This window comes from Lynx rufus, unplaced genomic scaffold, assembly GCF_022079265.1.
Source record: "Lynx rufus isolate CCGP_SWC_20201006 ecotype Redwood Valley unplaced genomic scaffold, mLynRuf1.p SCAF_19, whole genome shotgun sequence".
NCBI classification, from domain to species: Eukaryota; Metazoa; Chordata; class Mammalia; order Carnivora; family Felidae; genus Lynx; species Lynx rufus.
This window is the reverse complement of record NW_025814833.1, coordinates 4,340,817-4,361,140: the sequence shown is the minus strand read 5'-3', so window position 1 is coordinate 4,361,140 and position 20,324 is coordinate 4,340,817. Positions and strand designations below refer to the sequence as shown.

The window sequence follows — 20,324 nt, the reverse complement described above, 5'->3', positions numbered from 1 at the left end:
GCCCTGATTCTCTCGTTTTATGTTTAGGGAAAAGTGGGGTCCAGAATGGTTACAGGACTTTTCCAAGGTTGTTCTGGTAGCCAGGGGCAAAACCAGGCCAGAACCCAAGTCTCCTGATTACTATTCCAGTGCTCTTTCCGCCATGTTCTGGAAAGAATACAGCACAAGTATAAGGACACAGTATTTATCCCTCTCTGTCTATCCAGACTTACCTATAGTCAGAGTAGCATGTGGCCTACTTGGCCAGTTTTGAAGATCACTGAAAAACAACCTACCCACTCCCATTATCGTTCTCCCCCCCAACCTTGTTTCCTCCCCAACCCCATGCCCCACCCATGCCTGAAATAACCACTGACCAAAATCTGTGGGTTAAAGCCCCTGTGATCTGGCAGAGCAAAACAAGTTAAGTCATTACCTGCCATTGGCACAAATACATTTCTCTAATTTGTCCTTTAGGATTGGCCCTCAAACCAGGTACGTTTGATTTGGGGGAGGGAGACAGAGTCTCCCCCGAAGTGGGCACTGCTAGGGAGGGCAGGGCACCCGACATAGTAGTAAGGGGCCCCATGGAACTCCCAGCAGCAGGAGGGCACAGGTTGCCTGAGGGAACAGGCAGGAGGAAGGTACCAGTAAAGGAAGCAGGAAGGTTCTGAAGACAGACTCCTACTTCACAGTTTAGCCCTGGGGGCCAGCCATGCACCAACAGCATGATTGGTGACATTTTGTTTCAAAATACATGTTTACATTTGGTCTTTCCTTATACTAGATTATTATACTGAGTCTTTTGTCCCTTCCCTGGCCTGGTGTGTGAGTAGTTTGGACTTATTTGCAGTTACTTGAGGGGCCTTCCCAGAGTCTGGTCAAGCAGTTGCCCTTAAACAGTCAGCCCTTAAACAGTCAGCCAGTCCCTGAGTTGAAACACAGATCCATTCCATTCTGACATGCTAAGGGCCGCCCCCCCCCTCCAGGGGACTGAGATGGGAATCCTTTAATCAATGGAAAGAACCAGCCCCGACCCCAAGGGCTTCCCCACCCTGACCCTGAGAAGGTTCCCAGTTCCCCTGCAGCTGTGATGCAGAGGGTTCAGTGGGAAGGGACATTCGTGCCACGGATGCCTGGAAATCGCCTTAAAACAAAGCAAAACGCCTAGCCAGAGACAGCCTGGAACTTTAGAATCACACACCAGGGTATCATATTTGGCCTCTGCCACTTACTAGCCTGGGGACCCTAGGCAAGTCACTTAACCCTTCTGAGCCTCTGTTTCCCCATCCACCAATTGGGCCTAATGATAATATGATACCCATCCCCCTACTGTCGATCCTCCAACTGCTGATAAGGTTCAAAAGGCTAATGTATATAATTACTCTAGCACAGTGCCTGCTAAGCTAGCAGTACACGGGAGCCACTGATGTTATTATTTGGACCAGATGTGGCTTTGAGAGTTCCCAGTGATAGGTCAAGACCTAACAGCTGTCCATCCCCACCCGCTTATTGAATCAAGGTTTTCATATGTCAGGTTTGCTTAAAGCAAGGCCCACCTACAGGCCATTCCCCGTGCTGGTGATTCATGGGTGGGATGTATTCCACCCACCTATTTTAAGCTGTTCTACATTTTCTTCCCCCTGTCATGGACATGTTTACACAGGGGAGGACAGTCCCAGTCAAAACAAGATGAAAATACACTGCTGGCTGGGAGCCCCAGGCTAACTGGTTTCAGGTCCTCTCCCAGCTGCCAACGCCTCACAACAGGGCCACAGGGAGGAGTGGGGGGCTGTCCCCCCACCCTGCCCCCCCTCCATTGACCCGGCTCTGCCTGGTGTTAGGCGGTTGGCCATCACCTGGTCAGACCAGAATGGGTTTCAGGGAGGAGGTTCTGCCAGGCTTTTACAAGAGTATGAAGGAGGGGTGCGGAGGGGAAGGGCTGGCCTGGCTAGCTCTGGTGTGAGTGTTGTGTCTGCTGCCAGGGCCGCCTGGTGCACAGGCAGAGAAGGCGACTGCCAACAGAGAGTGGCAGAAAATGGCCAAAGACAGCTCCCCCAGCAACCTGCCTTTCTGCCTGGCATTTCCCCCACTAGATTTCGTTCCTTTGGGTTAATAGGAGGCTCTTGGGAAAAAGAAATTACCCCATGGGAGGGAGAACCCATCAACCCCTTATCAGCCAATGGAGCCTTCCTGGGGGTCAGTTTGTCACCCGTGCCAGCTTATTAATGAGTAAGTCAAACTTGAGGAAGGTGTGTCCAGGGAGGATGCCTTGACAAGCAAGCAAACAAAATCCCCTGGACAGGGAACATGGAAGTTAAATGTCCCCAGTAAGGCTCAGGCATATCCCTGCTCCTCACAGATTCTTCAGAACCGTTTTCCCAAGGAGGGCAGGAGAAAACCATCTCCTTTGTCATAAACTCCACTGCTCTTAGAGTTTGCCCACTCAGGCAGTTTGGTTTCTTGACAGTGAGTCCAGGAATATGGGGGTACATCTGCCTGGCCCCTGAAAGCCCAAGGCCACCGGTCAGCCAGGACCCATTGTGAGGCCCCTTCCCAGGCAGCACCCCACCTGTCTATACTTAGCCAGCCTGCGTCAGTTCTCCCAGAAGCCCCCCACTATTCAGAACCACACCAGGCAGGCCGTCGTGTTCCTTCCCTGAAAAAAACTGAACATTTGCCCTTCTGAGAAAGACTTTTCATTTTAACAGGGATCCTCAGACTTCAAACCCAATGGTGACAATGGTGACATTAACAGTGAAGATTTCCTTTATCTTGGTGGGTATCAGGGTATTTTTGATCAGGACAGGTTTGTGTGTGTGTGTGTGTGTGTGTGTGTGTGTGTGTGTGTGTGTGTCTGCCCCCATTTGCCCCCCCACCGCACCCACATCTTTCCAGTTAAATGGCTGTCACTGGCTCAGAATGAGGCCTGCTTGCCCCAAATCCCTCTTTGATGTTACTGCCAGCTGAGACTTGGCTGCCCTGCTCTTGGGCTTCATCACCCTCCACTGCTCCCTGTGGGTGCCCTGTTCCCAACTGACCCAACCCCTCCAGCTAAAGATGGAAACTGACCAAAGTCCTAGCGTTAGTGGAGAACCAGGAGCACACACGCGGGTGAATTATCCCTTTTTACTGAAAAGGTCTGGCCTCGGTTCCAGGTCATTAGTGGCCACTTACTCAATTAAATTGTGTTTGGGTTGGGTTTCCCAAGTATGTTTGATTTTCACTAGTCTTTCATGTTTTTAACTGCAGAATCGCTCTCAGACAGTGATTGTCCCCAAATTAAAGCATTAACAGAAGGCAAATTCATGAATTGGCCTATAGTTCCTCCCTGCGGGAGCCATTAGCAAAGTTCTAACACTTATTCAAACCTTTTAGTTAGTTATAAAGTACATATTTACCATATTGAGACTGTGTGCCAGGTACTGTCCAGACTCTGAGGGTACAGTGCCCACTTCCGGTCATGGTCTTATCTGGCTGTGCCTTCAGTCCTGCTTGAAAGACAAGAGGTCCTGCCGACTACTGACTGCTTGTGCCATCGAAGAGACTCTCGAGGCCAAAATGTTATGCAAGTGACAAGTCCTGTGTACAGGGACAGATTGCCAAAGACCTCCAAGCAAATGAGTTAGCCTCTTGTCCCTCATGCTACCCCCTCCCCATAAGCAGTACCAATAATTTGTGAAACCTTGGAAACAAAAATTGAAACTGGGCACAAAGTTAGCAATGCCAGGCTTTGAAATCGCATTGATAGGGCTGCTTACCCAGTGAGCCATTTTGCCAGCAGTGTTTGGGGACCGGGACCCTTACTTATGGAGTGATCACGTGGCCCTTCTGACTTTCCGAAGAACACAGCTGTGTCACTGACAGGATAGCCACCAAGTCAGGAAACCTGGGCAAATATGTGTATATGTTACTGTCAAGACATTGTCAGTCTGCAAAAATAATACAATGATGTTATCTGTTTCCAGACTTTGAGGTGTCTATAAACCTATCCACCTTGTATGGTGTATATGTTGGGGAGGGAAGCATCGTTCCCATTTCATAAATGAGGAGCTGGCAGCACAGGGGGTTTAGAACCTTCCAAGCAGTCCCCCAGCTGGCTAGTGGCCAAAGTGGAAAAAGAACTCTGGCCTCTTGACATAGTCTCTTCCTACTTGACCAAGTTCATGTAGAAAGCTGTGTTTCTGAGGGAGCACCTCCCTTGGCATGTGTATTAGGGCAGTCCCTCTCGATTCTTACCATTATTCTCTAAGGGCTCAGGACCCAGCTCTGTGGGCCAAGTCCATTATTGCAGCAGCCTATTGTTGGAGAGAAATCATCCAGTGATGTGACAGATGCCTCCGGATTACCTCCCCACTGTGCCCAGACCCCAGTGCCCCAAGATGCCCAAGGAATAACTGTGAAACTCCTTTCTTCTCCTCTGCTGAGCTAGTAACTGTCTATACTTGGCCATTCCTCAGTTTCCATATTTACTTTAGCTCTCCTGAAAGTCTGTCAACAAACTCCATGGTATTATTAGTTTTAGCAAATAACAGGATGTCAGACCAGGATTCATTACTTTGCTGTTAGAGTTCTATCCTAGGACATAGGAGCCAGTGTTCATCTTATTTTTTAAGGTGTATGAGCTTTGGCAGGGAGCCTTCTTCAGGTAGGCAGGCTCACCGTACTCTACTCAGTCTATAGGCCTTTAAGTCTGCTCTGCCCACAAAGACCTGGGGCCCTTCTGTCTTTGCTTGGTGGTACAAAGTTGTCTGGAGGTAGACTTTTTAAAAAATCAATAAATACTTTGAATTTCCCATTTTTGTGCTTTCCCCTTACAGTTCTGCTGTGGCCTTTAAAACAAGTCTGTGCTTGGTAAGGTGGCTTTGGAACTTAACATACATGTCGAGAAGGGCGGGGGCGAGGATGGTATTTTAAGCTGGCACCAAGAATTTCCAGGCTTTGGATCCAAAATATCTTTCTCTTCCAACCCCACCCTCTGCACTGCCTGTCTCAAGGAGCAAGAGAAGAGGTTAAAAGGGTCACTCTGTTGCTGACAGGCAACCAGGAAGTTCAAGCCTTGGGGGAAGCATAGTTTTTGTTTATTTAAGCCCCAAACCTAGCAGGCAGTATAAATTAAACATAAAAATAAAATAAAATACCAAAACACAGGCCGGGTGCGTACCACAGAGAGAGAGCATCTAATTCCCCTTCTGCCCTCCCTTGGAGATGAGCATGGTTGCGGAGATCCTAGTAACTCTTTGTAGTCAGCCCCAGCAGGCTCCTGAGGAGGGAATGAGTCACACCCCTCTAGCCTACCTCTGAACAGACCCACATTTGACCAGGTGGTGACAGGCACAGGGCTGGCGAAGAGCTGGCTTTTGTAGAAGGGAGGCAGGGCTGGTTAATTGACCAAACTGTGCTGTTGGAGAAAACTCAGCCCTTCCCTGTTCTCTCCCTTTCCCCGGGTTCTTCTCCCTTCCCACCCTCTGATGCCCACCCTCTGCGTCCCCAGCCTCTCAGGCAGAGTTCCCGCTGACAGCTGTGAAGTGTCTTAGAAGCAATCTGTTCCTCATAACAGACAGGTGAAATTTGTCAGAGACTGGTTTATAAATTAGAGCAGGTTTGGGTTATCCTTCTTTTAGCAGTGCTCATTCATGTTCTGATCAAATTTTCAGGAGTTGACAAGGCAAGGGAAAGCAAGTGAAGGGCAAACAGACCTTAGGCCCAGAATATTCTGAACCCCATCATGGTGTATCACACAAAGTAACTCTTGGTGACCCTGACCCTCTGGGGACTCTTTGAGTAGACCCTGTCTTGGCTGTCACCTTTAGGCCAGTGGCTCCCAAAGGCAGTTCCATGGACTGGGACCAGAAAAGCTGCATCCAAACCATCTGAAAATACCCTTCCCAAGCCACACACTATTCCACTGGATTTTCTAGGGCTGGATGGAGCCCAGGACATCCATATTCTTCACAAGCTCCCCCCAGGGTGATCCTGATATTAAGAACCTCATAAACGGGGGTGCCTGGGTGGCTCAGTCAGTTGAGCATCCAACTTCGGCTCAAGTCATGATCTCATGGTTTAATCTCATGATCTCATGAGTTTGAGCCCCACATCCGGCTTACTGCTGTCAGTGCAGAGCCCACTTCGGATCCTCTGTCTCCCTCTGTCAAAAATAAATAAACATAAAAAAATAAGAACCTTGGGGCTCCTGGGTGGCTCAGTCAGTTGAGTGTCCGACTTCAGCTCAGGTCATGATCTCACGGCTTGTGAGTTTGAGCCCAGCGTCGGGCTTGCTGCTGTCAGCTAGGAGCCTGGAACCTGCTTCAGATTCTATGTCTCTCTCTTTCTCTGCCCCTCCCCTGCTCGTGCTCTGTCTCTCTGTCTCTCTCTCTCTTAAAAATAATCATTAAAAAATTAAAAAAAAAAACCTAATAAGGATCCATTTCTTTCCCTCTGCAGCCCACCAAGCAAGGTTTACCTGCTGTGTGTCCAGTTGTCTTCCAGTGCTGATCAGCCCCTGACCACTCTGTTGAAAGTAATATGAAAATTGAGTTCATACTTAAGTATGCATAACCGATCGTGGCAGAATGTGGCACTTTCCCAGGGCTTTTTCATGGAGAAAAAAAAACCCTTTCTTAATTCCTCAAATTATAAAGAAGTCCAGGAATGATCATTAGAACCCAAGAGTATGACTCAGATGGTGATGTCGTTAGGCAGTACAGCAGCTAGGTCAGGCAGACATCTTGTACTGAGAGGATTTTTTCTCAGTGCCCTTTAAATCACATTTCTCAGGTAACCAGTCACATAGCATCTGTGCCACGACTGGCTGTAGTTAGAACGGTCTTCTTCTAGGAGCCTGTGAGGATCGTTTCTTTGGCATTCATATGATTGCGTACAAGCAGTGCTTGCTTTTATTTTTCTTTTAATTTAATGTGTGATCGACATCTTTGAAACCTGTGCACCTGGCAGCACGAAGGCTTCCTGTTCCTGGTGTACAGTGGGAGGCTTCAACTGGTTCCCCCTGTACCCATCTGACTGCCTCTCCACGCTTCTCCCAAGAACCCTATCACCTATGACTCTGCACAGCATGCAGCCGGCCCTGGATGTCAGGGAGAGCCAATGCTGCGTCTTTTTTTTAATGTTTATTTATTTATTTTTGAGAGAGAGAGAGTGCAGGGGAGGGCCAGAGAGAGAGTGAGTGAGAGAGAGAGAATCCAAAGCAGGCTCTGCACTGTCAGTGAAGAGCCCGATGCGGGGATTGAACTCAGAAACCATGAAATCATGACCTGAGCCAGAATCAAGAGTGAGACACAACTGACTGAGCCACCCAGGAGCCCCCAAGGCTGTGTCTTTTGATACGCTGGCTTGGTCTAGAGTGTCCTGCCTTGCCATCTTGCCATGTCCTGTTGTCTTACTACTTATTTGGGGTCAGGAGGAAGCTGGCAATAGCCAAGAGAGAGACAGAGACAGAGACAGAAGATATGCATAATGTCCTTCTCCTACCTATCTCTGTGAATTAGACTTGGTGAAAGGCTGAGAGAAATGTTTGCATGGATGTGTGTGCCTCTGTGCTTCTCTTTCTTCCTGATAAGGTATGTATATTCCTTGTCAGCAATTCTCAAACCGAGCCGGGAGGCCTTCCTTAACCCTCCCAACAAACACTCTTTTGAGCTCCCGGGCACTGTTCCCATGGCCAGGGTGGGGGCTGCCAGGGAGGAGCTTTGCCTTGTATCTCCTTCCTTTCTCTGGTGCGAGTAGCATGTCCCCTGCCCCCTCCTGCCACTGGCCTCACCGAAGCTAGGCTGCCTCCTTTCCATCCAGGAACCTCCGAGGCTTCTGGGGGTAGCTGGAGAGTGGGGAGGCCCTTTGCAGTCTGCAGAGCCCCTCTTCACAAGTCAGAGAATCCCACCACAGAGGATCAAGGAGCTACCTCAAGTGAGCCCTTGGTGAATAGCTCTGCTATGAGGTAAGCACGGGCCTGGGGCATACAACGCAAGAGCCTTGGGAGGCTCATAATGCTTGCCCATCGTGGCCCAGGAGCCCAAGCACCTAAAGAGGCTGGCATTATTACTGGCGTTTTGTTCCCCAGGAAACCTGTACCACTTCAAAGGTCACCCATTCTATAGCAGGGCCCACAATGGAGCCAGGTGCTCCACCTTGGAGGCCCTGGCCTCTTCATTGGCTTCTTGTCAGCCGGCTCCACATCCCCAGCGAGATCCTCCTGGTTCTTGTCTTCCACGCATTACCAGTAGCCCTGAGTCCTTCATACACCACTCAAAGTAACCCTGGCAACCCATTCCAAGAAAAAATGGCTTGGAATTTTAGCTCTTGGGGCTGCTCCACAGAGCAGAAGGGACAGGGAGAGGCCCTGCCAGGGTCTCCCTGGCTCGGGTCGGCTGGTGGAGGGCTGGTGCAAACGTGAAGGGCGGCCATGTTCTTGCCGCTTTCTCTGCCAGCTCCTGAGCAGGTTGCAGTGGGCTAGGACTTCCAGAGGGTGGGCTGTGACTGGGGGAGGGGAGGCCTTCCGCCTGCCTGAAGATGGTGCAGGCTTGGGAGGGTGAGCCTCCCAAGGTTAACCTTAACCAAGGTTAAGACCAAGAGGAGCTGGCCAAAGAAGGAAGACCGAGAAGTGGGCAGGTAGAGGTGATCCCCACACTAAACATGGACACCCTTCTCGGAAGGAAGGCAGTGGTAACTCAGAGAGCAAATATCTATGCTTTGTTTACAAACAAGGTTTACAAACCCCTTAGTTTACAAATGTTGAGGGTTAAGGAAGAGAATCTGAGTTAGAGGCACTGGCACTTAGGCTACAAGGTCAGAGCAGCTACGTAGGTCCGAAAGTCCAAGCTCTGCGGCAGCTGTGTTATCCCCATCTAGATGGGCATGGCCCAATGGTCAGGGTGAGGAGAAAAAAAAGCACAGTCAATTCTGAGGAATGAAGTGATGCCTGGGGATGGCAGTGGTTGTGGCCCTCCTGAACCCCAAGCTACCCTTCCAGACACCCTCAAGTCCTGGGCTTTTTCCTGAAGCAGACATTTCACTAAGATATAACCAAGTAGGGAGACTCCGGAATTTGCTGCAGGCCCAGGATATTCTGGAAGGAAGCACAATTTTTGACTGGTCAAAAATTTGTTTGTTTGGTTGTTTAAATCCCCCCCCCCCCCAAAAAGGGCCTTAGGCTTTAAATAGGCATTCAGTCAATTTTGAATTGAATTGAGTTGAACTGACTTGAATTGAATGATAATGGCAACACAGGGGGAAAAGGAGGAGGAGGAGGAGATTCTATTGACTAAGGTTAATTTTGCAGTCTCTTTTTCAGGAACATCTATTTCATGCTAGGAGATGGGTAATGGGGAGGGTGGAAAATGAGAAGAGGGCTCAGAAAAATGATGGAGGTCAATTTTCCCAGCTGCGAGGCATAAGGGGAAAGGAGACAGGCATAAATATTGACACAAGGTTCATAAGATTTAAGATCCACTGAGCTAAACAGTGTTCCTGGCTAACGTTGGCCAATACTTCCAGTCTTTCCAAAACACCGGGAGGAACTGCCTCCCCTCAGAGTTAGCCGCCAAAGTTGGGGTGACCAAGATGATTCGACAAGAGCGCTTTTTGAACTCCTCTGAATGAGGGTGAGCAGGGAGGCCCGCCCTGTCAGAATGGGGTTTGGTTCTGCCTCTCATCCCTAGTGTCACTCAGAGATTGTTTGTGAAGCTCACATGGGACCCTGTCCCGGAGGGAGCTGAAAGGCACGATTCATTTGCTCCTGTTGTCATTTGGTGTCAGGGCTTGGCCCAAATCAGTGGTTAGAACTGCTTCTCCAAGAGAGTATCCATCTCCACCAGGACTCTCCTTGGGGTCCCTCCTACCATCATCGCCTTCTGCATCTGTGTTCGCATCCTCCCCCACCATTTTCCTGCTCCTCCCCCCCCCCCCCAGAGTCAGGGTTCTGGGCCTTGGCCATGCAGGGCAGTTCACATGACCCACAGAGGACAAGGCGCTCTCTCTGTCCCCGTCTTTCCTTCTTGCTTCCCTCCTTCTGGACTTTGGGGATTTTCCATGAAGCCAAAGTAATGATGTAAGTTGCAGTGGCCTTCCTGTCTATGGTCTTCCACACTGGAGGGGGAAGCAGAGGGGAAGAGAGAAGATAAGACAGAAGCAAGGACAAATTAAACGATGGCATTTCAGCCTCCTTATTCCCCCAGCCTCTTCAGAAAAAGGGACAAGTAAGTAATTAGTAGTAGCCAGAGCTTCAGCCGGAAGGGGGCCGGGGTGGAGGAATAAGAGGGGAGGGCTGTTTTGCAGCCGCCCCATTAACTGTGCTAATGCTCCAGTGCTCAATATCCTTTTTGATTTCCTTTTCCAGCTCCTAACCCTGTGTTTGCTTTGTGGCTTGTCCTGCACCTCTCACGTCGTGTCTTTTTCCGCTTCTCCTGACACAGGACCCTGTGTTTTGCTGGCACCATTGCCGAATCTTTGGGTGGAACATTCCCTGTAGAAAATAAGGAAGACTTGCCTATAAATAGTTTCCTTTGGGCTACATGGTACACAATGCTTCAAGTGTGACAAAAAGGGAAGTGAGATGTTCCCCCTCATCGCCACCCCCAACCCTACCACACCCACCCCAAGTCAGCTCCCCACCCCTCACCAGCGTGCTGAAATCTGGCCCACGCCTTCTGTGGCCCAGACTACCCAGTCTCTGTCCCACTGTCCCGTGGGAACCCCAAGTAGGAAGCGCTCTTGTCCTAGAGAGTCTGGCTTTTGAAGTGGAACATATCGGTGGGAATGCTGAGACACTTCTTCCAGCTCAACAAGTCAGCTTCCAGGCCCTCCTAAAATGGAGGGAGTTGGCTCTGTCCTCCTGTATGCCACCCTGCATCTACAAGTCACCCCTGAGAGAGGGAGGGGGCAGCTGTGTGTGTTTAATTGCCGAATCCCGTGGCCACTGGGGCTAGACCTGTGAGTCAGCAAAGGACCTGGCTCATCAGCCAGCCGCTGTTGCTGTGCTGGCTCTGAGTCCAGCCCAGCCTGTCGAGTGTAGGACAGAAGAAAGGGAATTTGGATATATGCACACAGGTCGCTGGGCTGGTGAATCCCTAGCCCACGGTTTCCTACCTGGGGCCCACCTCCGTAGGACATAGGGACGCAGAGAGCCTCTCGGATCAGCACTTTCTCAGAAAAGTTAGATCAGATCATAGATACTTCATACAGCACAAGCCTCCACTCACTGTGAAGTTTCGTGCAGATATTCTGGGCAGAGGAATTTTCTAGTGTGCCAGGGGTTAAGCAGAAAACCTTCTGGAGTCCTCCCGCTTCTTCTCTTCTCCCCCTCTTACCTGCCCTTGTTTGAAAAAATCTCTCTACAGGGACCTTTATGTCCATTGTCTTGCCTTAGCGAACTCTGGGATCCTGGGATCCAGCTATTGTTTCATTGTTTGCTAATGGTGGATCCTAAGGCCTCAAGGTGATCACTTCTCACTTGCCTGGCAGCAGGCAAAACTAGAGGTATAGAGGGGATGAGAGATTGGCTGAGCGTGGGCTGAGTGGGCTGAACGTGGGACATCCTTTCGAAGTTGTTTTGTAAAACTAAATCCCTGGTAGGAGCTTGTTTTCTTGTGCCTGGCTTCATTCTCCTAAAAGCTGAGCATAGCAGGAATATGAAACAACAACAACAAAAAGTTAATTAAGGATGCTAGTTAGTGGGGCCCTAGGAAGTGGAGGTTTGCCTGTACTGTGATTATTCTCAGACTACTTACTTTTTTGGGGTATCATATACCCCGACTACATATTTGTCATTGCAGGAGCCACCGGGCTGGATTAATATTTCCTATTTCCTTAGACAGAGTGAGCTTTCTTTGAGGACTGTGTGGCTGCCTTTTGAAATGATGTGGGTGAGCCCAGCCCACTATAAATTTCACACGGACACTTTGGATATTCTTCTGGTCCCCGATGCTGCTGTCCCCTGCCATGAGCGTCAGAAAAGCCAGCTGTGCTGACAGAGCTCAAAGTCGGCCTCTGGACCATTCTCTAACAGTACTGCTGCTGGCATCCTAGAGGCACATGTCCTGCCCCTCATCCTTTCTTCTTCCTTACTGCTTTTTGGGCACCTCCAACCCAGCCCGCCAACTGCATTGATTCACTTATTCAACACACCTACCCCCTACCCCACTCCTAAATGCAGTAGGAACGAACTTGGTCTCTGGGTCAGGAAGACCTGGATTGGAGTCCCAGCTCTGTAATTTACTAGCTGTGCTACCTTGGGCAAGGTAGCCTCTTAGACCGTTGGTTTCTTCATCTGTGAAATGATGGTGACAGTGCCTACACCACAGGTTTTGTGGAGCAGCTGGCACAAATGTCTGGCCCATAGCTGGTGCTCACTTAATGGTAGACATTATGGTTGGTAGGTCTCAAACTCAGTTGTTTTTTTTTTTTTAAGACAGTCTTCTTTTCTTTTGAATGTTTATTCTTTTTTAGAGACAGAGGGCATGAGCGGGGGAGGGGCAGTGAGAGGGGAGACAGAGGATCAGAAGCCTGCTCCTCGCTGACAGCAGTGAGCCTGATGTGGGGCCCCGAACTCACGAACCACGAGATCATGACCTGAGCCGAAGTCAGACATTCAACAGACTGAGCCACCCAGGCGCCCCAAACTCAGCTTATTTTTAATCAAAGCATAATTAACGTACAATTCAAACGCAACTTTGCTAGCAAAGTTCTCTTCCTTTCCCTTCCCAAACCACCTTGGTTTCTTTGCCTCTGACTCCATATAAGGGAGTCCCCATGGAAGGAGCTATTTTTTCTTCTGTCCTATGCCTTGTCTCCCTGGTGGTGTTTTTTCTCTGCCAACCCAGCTTATTTATCTCTCCCTCTTTCTTTTCATCATTTCACTTGGAATTTTGGGGGTGGGTAGCAATAGTTAGTTTAGGAAAGATTTACAAGCCAATGAAACCTCCTCGACTCTTTCCTGGGGCCAAGAAAGCTCCCTGCGGCACAGAGGGCAGATTACTCTATCAGGGAATTCCAGTATCAATTAAGCTTCTGATTTAAGAAAAGTATTTATTTTTCCTCAGCTAGTGTTCTCGATGACCTACAAATATAGTCTGTGCTTTGTTCTGCCAACTACACACAGTTGAGTGCAAAATTGGGAGAATTTATGACCTAAAGGTAACATAATATCCAGAGACTGGGATTATCTCCCACCTAAACTAGGGTGAAGACATACACTATCCTGGGCCTGCGCACAGTAGGTTCTCTCAGATAGTTCTATTGTCAGCCCTTTGCAAGTAGAACAGCCCCTTGTGCATGTGTTACCACCTGTGGGATCCAGTGGGAGCCCCATTTCATAGTGGCAAAAATGTTGGCTGTTCAGTGGCACAATGGCACTGGCAGCCTGGAGAAAATCAAGGCCTTAAGACTGGGCTTAACTGGGGCCTTGGCCAGGGTGTCGGTGCCAGGCACCTGGTTAGGAGAAATAGCCTCAGGCAAATAGTAATTACCTTCTTCGCTGATAAGAGGCCCCAGTACTTTTCCAGGAGCATGATTGCATTAGGGTATTTCTTTGGACCACTGCCTGAATCACAAACTGATTCATGGGTACTGGCCCCAACTTCATCCAAACTATTGTGTATGTGGTGGAACCCGATGTTCTCCTCACGGCCCTGAGTCCATGTCAATAATCCTTGCGGTTGGGTCATCACCTGTCCCTTGTTCTGTCTAGATTGCTCCTTCTGGTTGCAATTCCGCCTCTGTCCACCAGGTGGCCTCGCTTAGGAAACATCAGGAGAAAAGGACCTCTAGCCGCTGCAGACTTTTATTTGGTTTAAGCTTGAGCCTGAAAAGAATGAAAACAAATTTTCATGGAAACATATGTAACTCTTGGTAGGCAACAACCACCTCATTTTCCTTGTAACTTGGAATCTGTTCCTGAAGTGAAGTAGCCTTTCTTACCTGTGGCTGGGCGAATCACAGGGCAGGTGTTTTCCTGGGATAATTTATATATAGCCTTGGTTTGTAGTTTGCTGTTTATAGGAAAGTAAGGAAATATTGTTTTTAAAAATAGGGACATGAAATCCTGGATAATGTGGAAGGTATTTTCTCTGCAGAGTAGGGTATGGAGATCAAAGGAAAAGGGCCCTGTCTTGTGGTCACTCCAGCACTCATTCCCCTACCATCTCCTCCCCCACCTCCTCTGTCACCCACATGGCCCCAGCCTCCCCATGGTACATGTTCCCCCGGCTCACTGGAGTTCTTGGACACTGTCCTCTCCTTACATGCACACTGAGGTGCAGATTAGTTCAGCTGCATCCTGAGCATGTCACAGATCTGTGCATGTGTCAGTACACAGAAGGCTACATCCTTCTGTGGAGGAGGAGGTGAGTGTATAGGGGCTGGGACTGGGTGCAGGCCAGCGGGCTGGGTGAGGGGACATGCAGATGACAAAGTGTGTGTGCAGAAGAGCGGCTGAGAAGGCAGGCGGCAGGAAGAAGGTGAGGCTCCTGATGGTGAGGGTGGGTACCCAGGGAGCATGGTGTGTGATGGCATTGCAAAGCCATGGGGGTGTGCCGGCTGACACCTGAAGAAGAGCTTTGAAAACCAGCGCCACCCTTTACTGAATGCTTTCTGCTCTTGTTAGGGCATTTGGACTTCTTTCTTCAAGAATCAGCTCCAGTTTGATTTTTACCAATCTCCAGAGCCCTCTCTGCAGATGCCAGTTGGCACAAGAAAGTGCTGAACTGTTTACAGTCCTAGCTTAAGGTTCAGGGAGGGGATGTGGTTTAACTGGACCACAAAGCCCGGTACAGGACTCATTTGCATGGCCCCTGACGCCATGTGACGCAGCCAGCTCCTCCTATATAAAGAAGCAGGAGCCGAAATATCTCCGAGTCTGGGTTGGACTGGCGGCTGTGGAGTTTGTGACACACTAGGTGACACCCCTCGAGTCACTTCCCTTCAACTCTGAAGCGCCTGCCTGGCTTTGCGTCCCATCGGCAGCCTTCGCCCCCCTCCTAGCCCCTGGGCCCGACTCGCAGAGCCCAGCCCTGTGCAGCGCTCCAGCAGCCGCCAGCCGCCCAGCCCGCCCAAGCAGCCCGAGCTATGAACGCCGAAATGTATCAGACCCCCATGGAGGTGGCGGTCTATCAGCTGCACAATTTCAACATCTCCTTCTTCTCTTCCTTGCTTGGAGGGGATGTGGTTTCCGTTAAGCTGGATAACAGGTAACCACTGGCCGCAGCTCCCGAGCCGAGGCGCCGGCGGGGGCTGGGCTGCGAGCGGGATCACCGAGCTAGCCGTGCGCCGCCGGTCCCCGTTCCCCGCGGTGCAGCATCCTGGGAAGGGGCGGGGGTAGGGGACGCAGGGAGGGGGGTCACCGCCGCGCTGGGATCCGCCGTCGGAGCGTCCCTGCGGCCGATGCGCCGTGAGAACGAACTGCTGCAGCCCGAGGCGGAGGCAGCCGGAGGCAGAGGGGCGGCGGGGCCGGGCAGGGCAGGGCAGGCCACGCGCCGTGCGTCGCTGGGGAGCAGGCCGGAAGCTTCCGAGCCGAGAAGGAATTCCTAGCTAGCTTCGGAGCGCGGTAGGTTCACCCGGGACCTTCTGGGCCGGCGCCGGAATGGGCTGGCGGCGGGGGTACTCCCCAGGCCGCGCGCCCCCATTGTTTGCCTGTCGCCCGGGCCGGCCGAGCAGACCACGCTCGCCGGTGCGCCTCGGGACCCGCGCGCTGCTCCACGCGGCGGGGAGCCGGCCCGGGTGGGGAGGTGCAGCTTCCTGCAGGGCCTGGGAACAAAGTGCCCGGGACTCCGGGCCAGGGAGGTGGGAGAGAGGAAGAGCTGGGGCAGATGGAGGACTTTGGCTGCAGCTGCCAGGTACTCAGAGTGGAACCAAGTGGGTAACGCGGTCGCTTTGCTTTTTGTTTTGGCAGTGCCTCTGGAGCCAGCGTGGTGGCCATAGACAACAAGATTGAGCAGGCCATGGTGAGTGGCATCACTGCGTCATTCCTGTCCCCAGACCTAGCTGCCGCTTATGTAACTCGGGCAGGACTGAGGGGGGTGGGTGCAAAAGCCATTAGGCAAGAGCCTGAGGAAGCCAACGGCCTGCTTCCTATGCCCTTGGAGCCCCTAAGTACCATCCCAACATAGCGGCACCTTTTAGGGCATTTGCAGTCGCCTTTGCTGGACCCCCTCCTTTTCTCCTCCCGCTCTTTGCAGCAGCCTGTAGCTCCCTCCTGGGGAGGTTGCAGGGCAGGGAGCTCAGACTCTTGAATTTGTCTGCATCCCCGCATTTGGCAGGGGCGGGAGCTCATTGGATGCAACTGCACTGCAGTGCCTCTGCAGAGCCTGGGCTAGGGTCAGGAGTTGGGAGGAACCAAGAAGCAGAGCACCCCTCCCCATCTCCCTCTCCTTACTAGGTAGAGGTCATACTCCAGGTAGCAGTCAAAATGACTGCAGGGGGTTGGGGCCTCCAGCAGTCAGCAACCACTTCACTGTGCCCCCAGTGCCCAGTGACACAGTTCCCTACCCCCAGTGCAATCATCAGGTTTAGAGAGGATGCAGCAATCCTGGCACCTTCCCCCAGGGCCACCAGTGTCCTGTCTGGTTGCACCACAGATGCAACTGGTGTGCTGGGTCATTTGAAGAGGAGGAGTCTCCAAAAGAGCCAATCTTGTTCTGGGGAAGATGTGTACAGCAGACAAACTTTATGGGGTGCCTAGCAGGTCCTCCCTGAGAGGTGGTCAGCCAGCAACAGGACCTTAATGTAGAAACGGGTATAGAGCCGACCACCAGCAACCAACAGAAGTGGCTCCTAAGTGGCCAGCTCTGAAAGTCAGTAGAAACTTGCAGAAGGCATCCTGTGTAGTTCAAAGCTGGGCTCCCAGCTCAGGCATTGTCCAGTCGGGCAGCTCTCTTGAGTGGGTCTAAGTGCTTTGGAGAAAGGGAGGAATAGGGCTGCAAGGCCAGGATGCTGATAGGGGAGGTTGGGGGGAGGGCCAGTGGCACGAGGGACAGCACGGGTGCCCAGACAGCAGGGTGAAGGTGCTGCAGAGGGGCCGTGATGGCTCCTGGATGGCTTTGTTGTGATTCCCCTCCCTGGCAGGATCTGGTGAAGAATCATCTGATGTATGCAGTCAGAGAGGAGGTGGAGATCCTGAAGGAGCAGATCCGGGAGCTGGTGGAGAAGAACTCCCAGCTGGAGCGTGAGAACACCCTCCTGAAGACCCTGGCAAGCCCAGAGCAGCTGGAGAAGTTCCAGTCCCGCCTGAGCCCTGAAGAGCCAGTTCCAGAAACCCCACACACACCTGAGGCCCCCGGTGGTTCTGCGGTGTAAGTGGCTCTGTCCTCAGGGTGGGCAGAGCCACTAAACTTGTTCTACCTAGTTCTTTCCAGTTTGTTTTTGGTTCCCCAAGCGTCATCTCACGTGGAGAACTTTACACCTAGCATAGCTGGTGCCAAGAGATGTCCTAAGGACATGGCCACTTGGGTCCACTCCAGTGACAGACCCCTGACAAAGAGCAGGTCTCTGGAGGCTGAGTTGCGTGGGGCCACATCACCCCCAGCCAGTGAGCCTCTAATACCACCGTGTCCTGGGGGCTCCCAGGGTCTGGGCAACTTGGCCGCAACTGGCAAAGGAGAAAGGTAGTGTGAGATGTGATGCCAGTTTACTCCAGAAAGCATAAGGGGTCTGTTTTTCATTTCCATGGCCATCTTCAGCAGCTTCACCTGACAACGACTGTTCCTATGAAGAAGCCACTCGTGTTTTGAGCAGAGGCAACCTCTCTCTTCTCCCCTGTCTCACCAAGGCAGGGCCACAGATAGGAGAGATTGAGCCAAGTCAGTCTTCTGTTGGTTCATATGGTCTAATGCATGGCTTTGCGCACAGCCCAGTGTGGGATTACAGCTTTGGGATGACTGCTTACAAAGTTCTGTTTGGTTAGTATTGGCATAGTTTTTCTATATAGCCATACATGCGTATATATACCCATAGGGCTAGATCTATATCTTAGTGTAGCAATGTATACACACACACACGCACACACACACACACACACACACACACACACACCTATGTGTTGAAGGGCCTAACCGGCTTTGGGAGTATCAACTGGTCTCTTATCTCTTAAGGCTAATTCTTTGACTGTGTTCATTTACCAAGTTGATCCAGTGTGTCCTTTAGGTTAAGTAAGACTAAAGAGAAAAGGCAGGAAGTAGGGCCAAGCCTCTGAATGTGGCCACAGATGCCTTGTTGCTGCAGCCCTTGCCCCATGTGTGCCCCGGCCCGAAGATGTGTGAGGTCCTCATTCAGATGCCAAACCCACCATTCACTGGTGCTGACTACATAGAATGGGGTTCAGAGAAGAGCAGCTGTGACTTCACATTGTCATTGAGAAACTTTTGTTTTGGTGTTTGTGGAAAACTTGCAAGTGAACTGCATGATTGGCTTGCTGGTGTCCCCTTGTGGACAAGGGATGGACGAGGGGATGGCTTTGACCCGACGGTGCCTGGGTGATGTACTCAGGGAGCTTGTGTCTAGGGGGTTCTGTGGCAGTGAACATTTTCCATTTTCTGATGTATGTCTCCAGGATTTGGATTTTGATTTTTCAAATGTAGCTTGAAATTTCAATAAACTTTGCTCTTCTTTTTTTCTAAAAATAAACCTGGCGTCTGAGTGTAAACAGAGTGGGTATTGGGGGGGGGCCCTGGCGTGGTTGGGGGCCCTGTTTCTCTGATGCACTGAACATTCATGAGCACCCTCTAAGTGGCAGGCCAGTGCCACATCCGTGATCTTGCAGAACTCTCAAAACACCCGCATTGTACGGGTGAGGAGGCTGAGGCTCAGCCATTGCAAGTGACTTGCCGAAAGTCACACAGCTATTATGGCAAATTGGGGGACTCAACCCCACATCTACCCCGTTGGCCTGCTCCCTGCTTTCATAAGACCGCTCCAGAGCAAGTGGCTAAGTGACCGCTAACACACAACCTCAACTTAAGGGGCTGATTTGGGAGGAAGGATACCCCAAGAAGGCCCAAAAGAAAAGGACCCAAAAGAAAAGGGAGGGAACCAAATAAACGCGAGTGGGCCTCTTCCCTCTTCTGAAAACATCTTTGGGATCACTTCGTGCATCCTCCTTAATACCAATCCACGTGAGACCCTTGACCTTGGCAAAGGAGTTAAGAGGACCCTCGTGAGAAAAGGGCACAGAATGTATACGGTGCCCAACAGGATCCCCCTCCCCCAAGGAAAGATGCTCAGGATCCCTGCCCTTGCACTTGTCACCGCTGAAAGTTGGCTCAAAACCCACCAGCTGTGCACGCATGGGCAGGTCGAAGGATCATGACTCTGCTTCCTTCCTCTGGCTCTCTGTGGGGTCCATTCTCATCCATCACTCTTTCCCTGACCCCAGGTCTCTGGCATCCAGAATCCTGCCATTTCTCTGATTCTGTCCACGAGTTATTCCATGTCTCTTTAGCCACACCCAACCCTGGAGCCACCATAGATCCTGAGCTGTGTACTAAGCCCCACCTTATTCCCAGGGAGGTGATTCCATTCACTCTCAACTTCCTCTAACATCTATGCCTATCCCTTTGCCAGTTGAAATTTAACAGAACCCCCTGATTTTCCTGAACCACAAACCTCAAGGACCAAGAGGTCTTGGCCCCCATCCCTTGTGCCAATCACTGTCCAAATATATTCAAAATGCCATGCTTCTTTCACTGTAGCAGTCATACGTGCTGGCCTCTTTTTTTCCAATTGCCAAAACTCTTCTTCAGAACTTAACCTCTGCCTGGCTGGCCTCTCAAATCCCAATTTCCCCACCTGCTCCTAACCTCTCTGCTCCTGATGCCAAGTTCGTTGTGTACACCGGCCGATTTGCACGGCGCACACACTTCACACAGCTGCAGGAACAAACTTTGGACCAGGCATCCACCCTGACCCAAATACGGCTCTTCCCAGCTCCCACTAGGTCCCAAGCCCCTCCCCCTTTCAAGAGGCCCTCAGGGACTTTTTGACTCTTCGGTTCATCTGTAGACTTCCCACACCCACTCTCCAGCCAAACAAGAACCCACAGATGCAAAAGAGAAACCCAGAAGATGGCTCAGCAAACACATGGCCCTCCCCAGTCATCCAGCCTTTCCCTACAAGAAAAGGGGGGAAAAAAACTGGCCCATGGTCACAGAGTGGGAAAGAGAGAACAACTTTGTTTCCTAGGCAACCCCAACTAAACAGAGACAAACACTACAACTTCTGAGGCCACACCGGTTGCTAGACTAGATAAGAGGAACTTTGCGGCTGTTTGTTAGTTACATACAGGAGTTCTTTGTTGTTGCTCCACAGAAAACCAAGTAGGGGTGTGGAGGGACAAAAGAACACACTAG

At 51.0% G+C, this 20,324-nt stretch overlaps 1 protein-coding gene across 5 annotated transcripts in view; it reads left to right on the top strand.

The window, feature by feature from the left end:
- The window catches only part of TSC22D3 (TSC22 domain family member 3), a 62,904-nt gene extending 44,301 nt beyond the window's left edge, over positions 1-18,603 (top strand). For 3 of the 5 annotated variants that reach the window (XM_047081836.1, XM_047081832.1, XM_047081835.1), the window contains exons 3-4: positions 15,875-15,926; positions 17,047-18,603. In XM_047081836.1, coding sequence (XP_046937792.1) covers positions 15,875-15,926; positions 17,047-17,277 — 283 coding nt within the window. In that variant the 3' untranslated portion in view covers positions 17,278-18,603. Of the gene's footprint in view, positions 1-2,690; positions 2,965-14,835; positions 15,174-15,874; positions 15,927-17,046 lie in introns of those variants that run through there. The other 2 variants (XM_047081834.1, XM_047081833.1) reach the window with 2 other exon arrangements.
- The last annotated feature ends 1,721 nt before the right edge of the window (positions 18,604-20,324 follow it).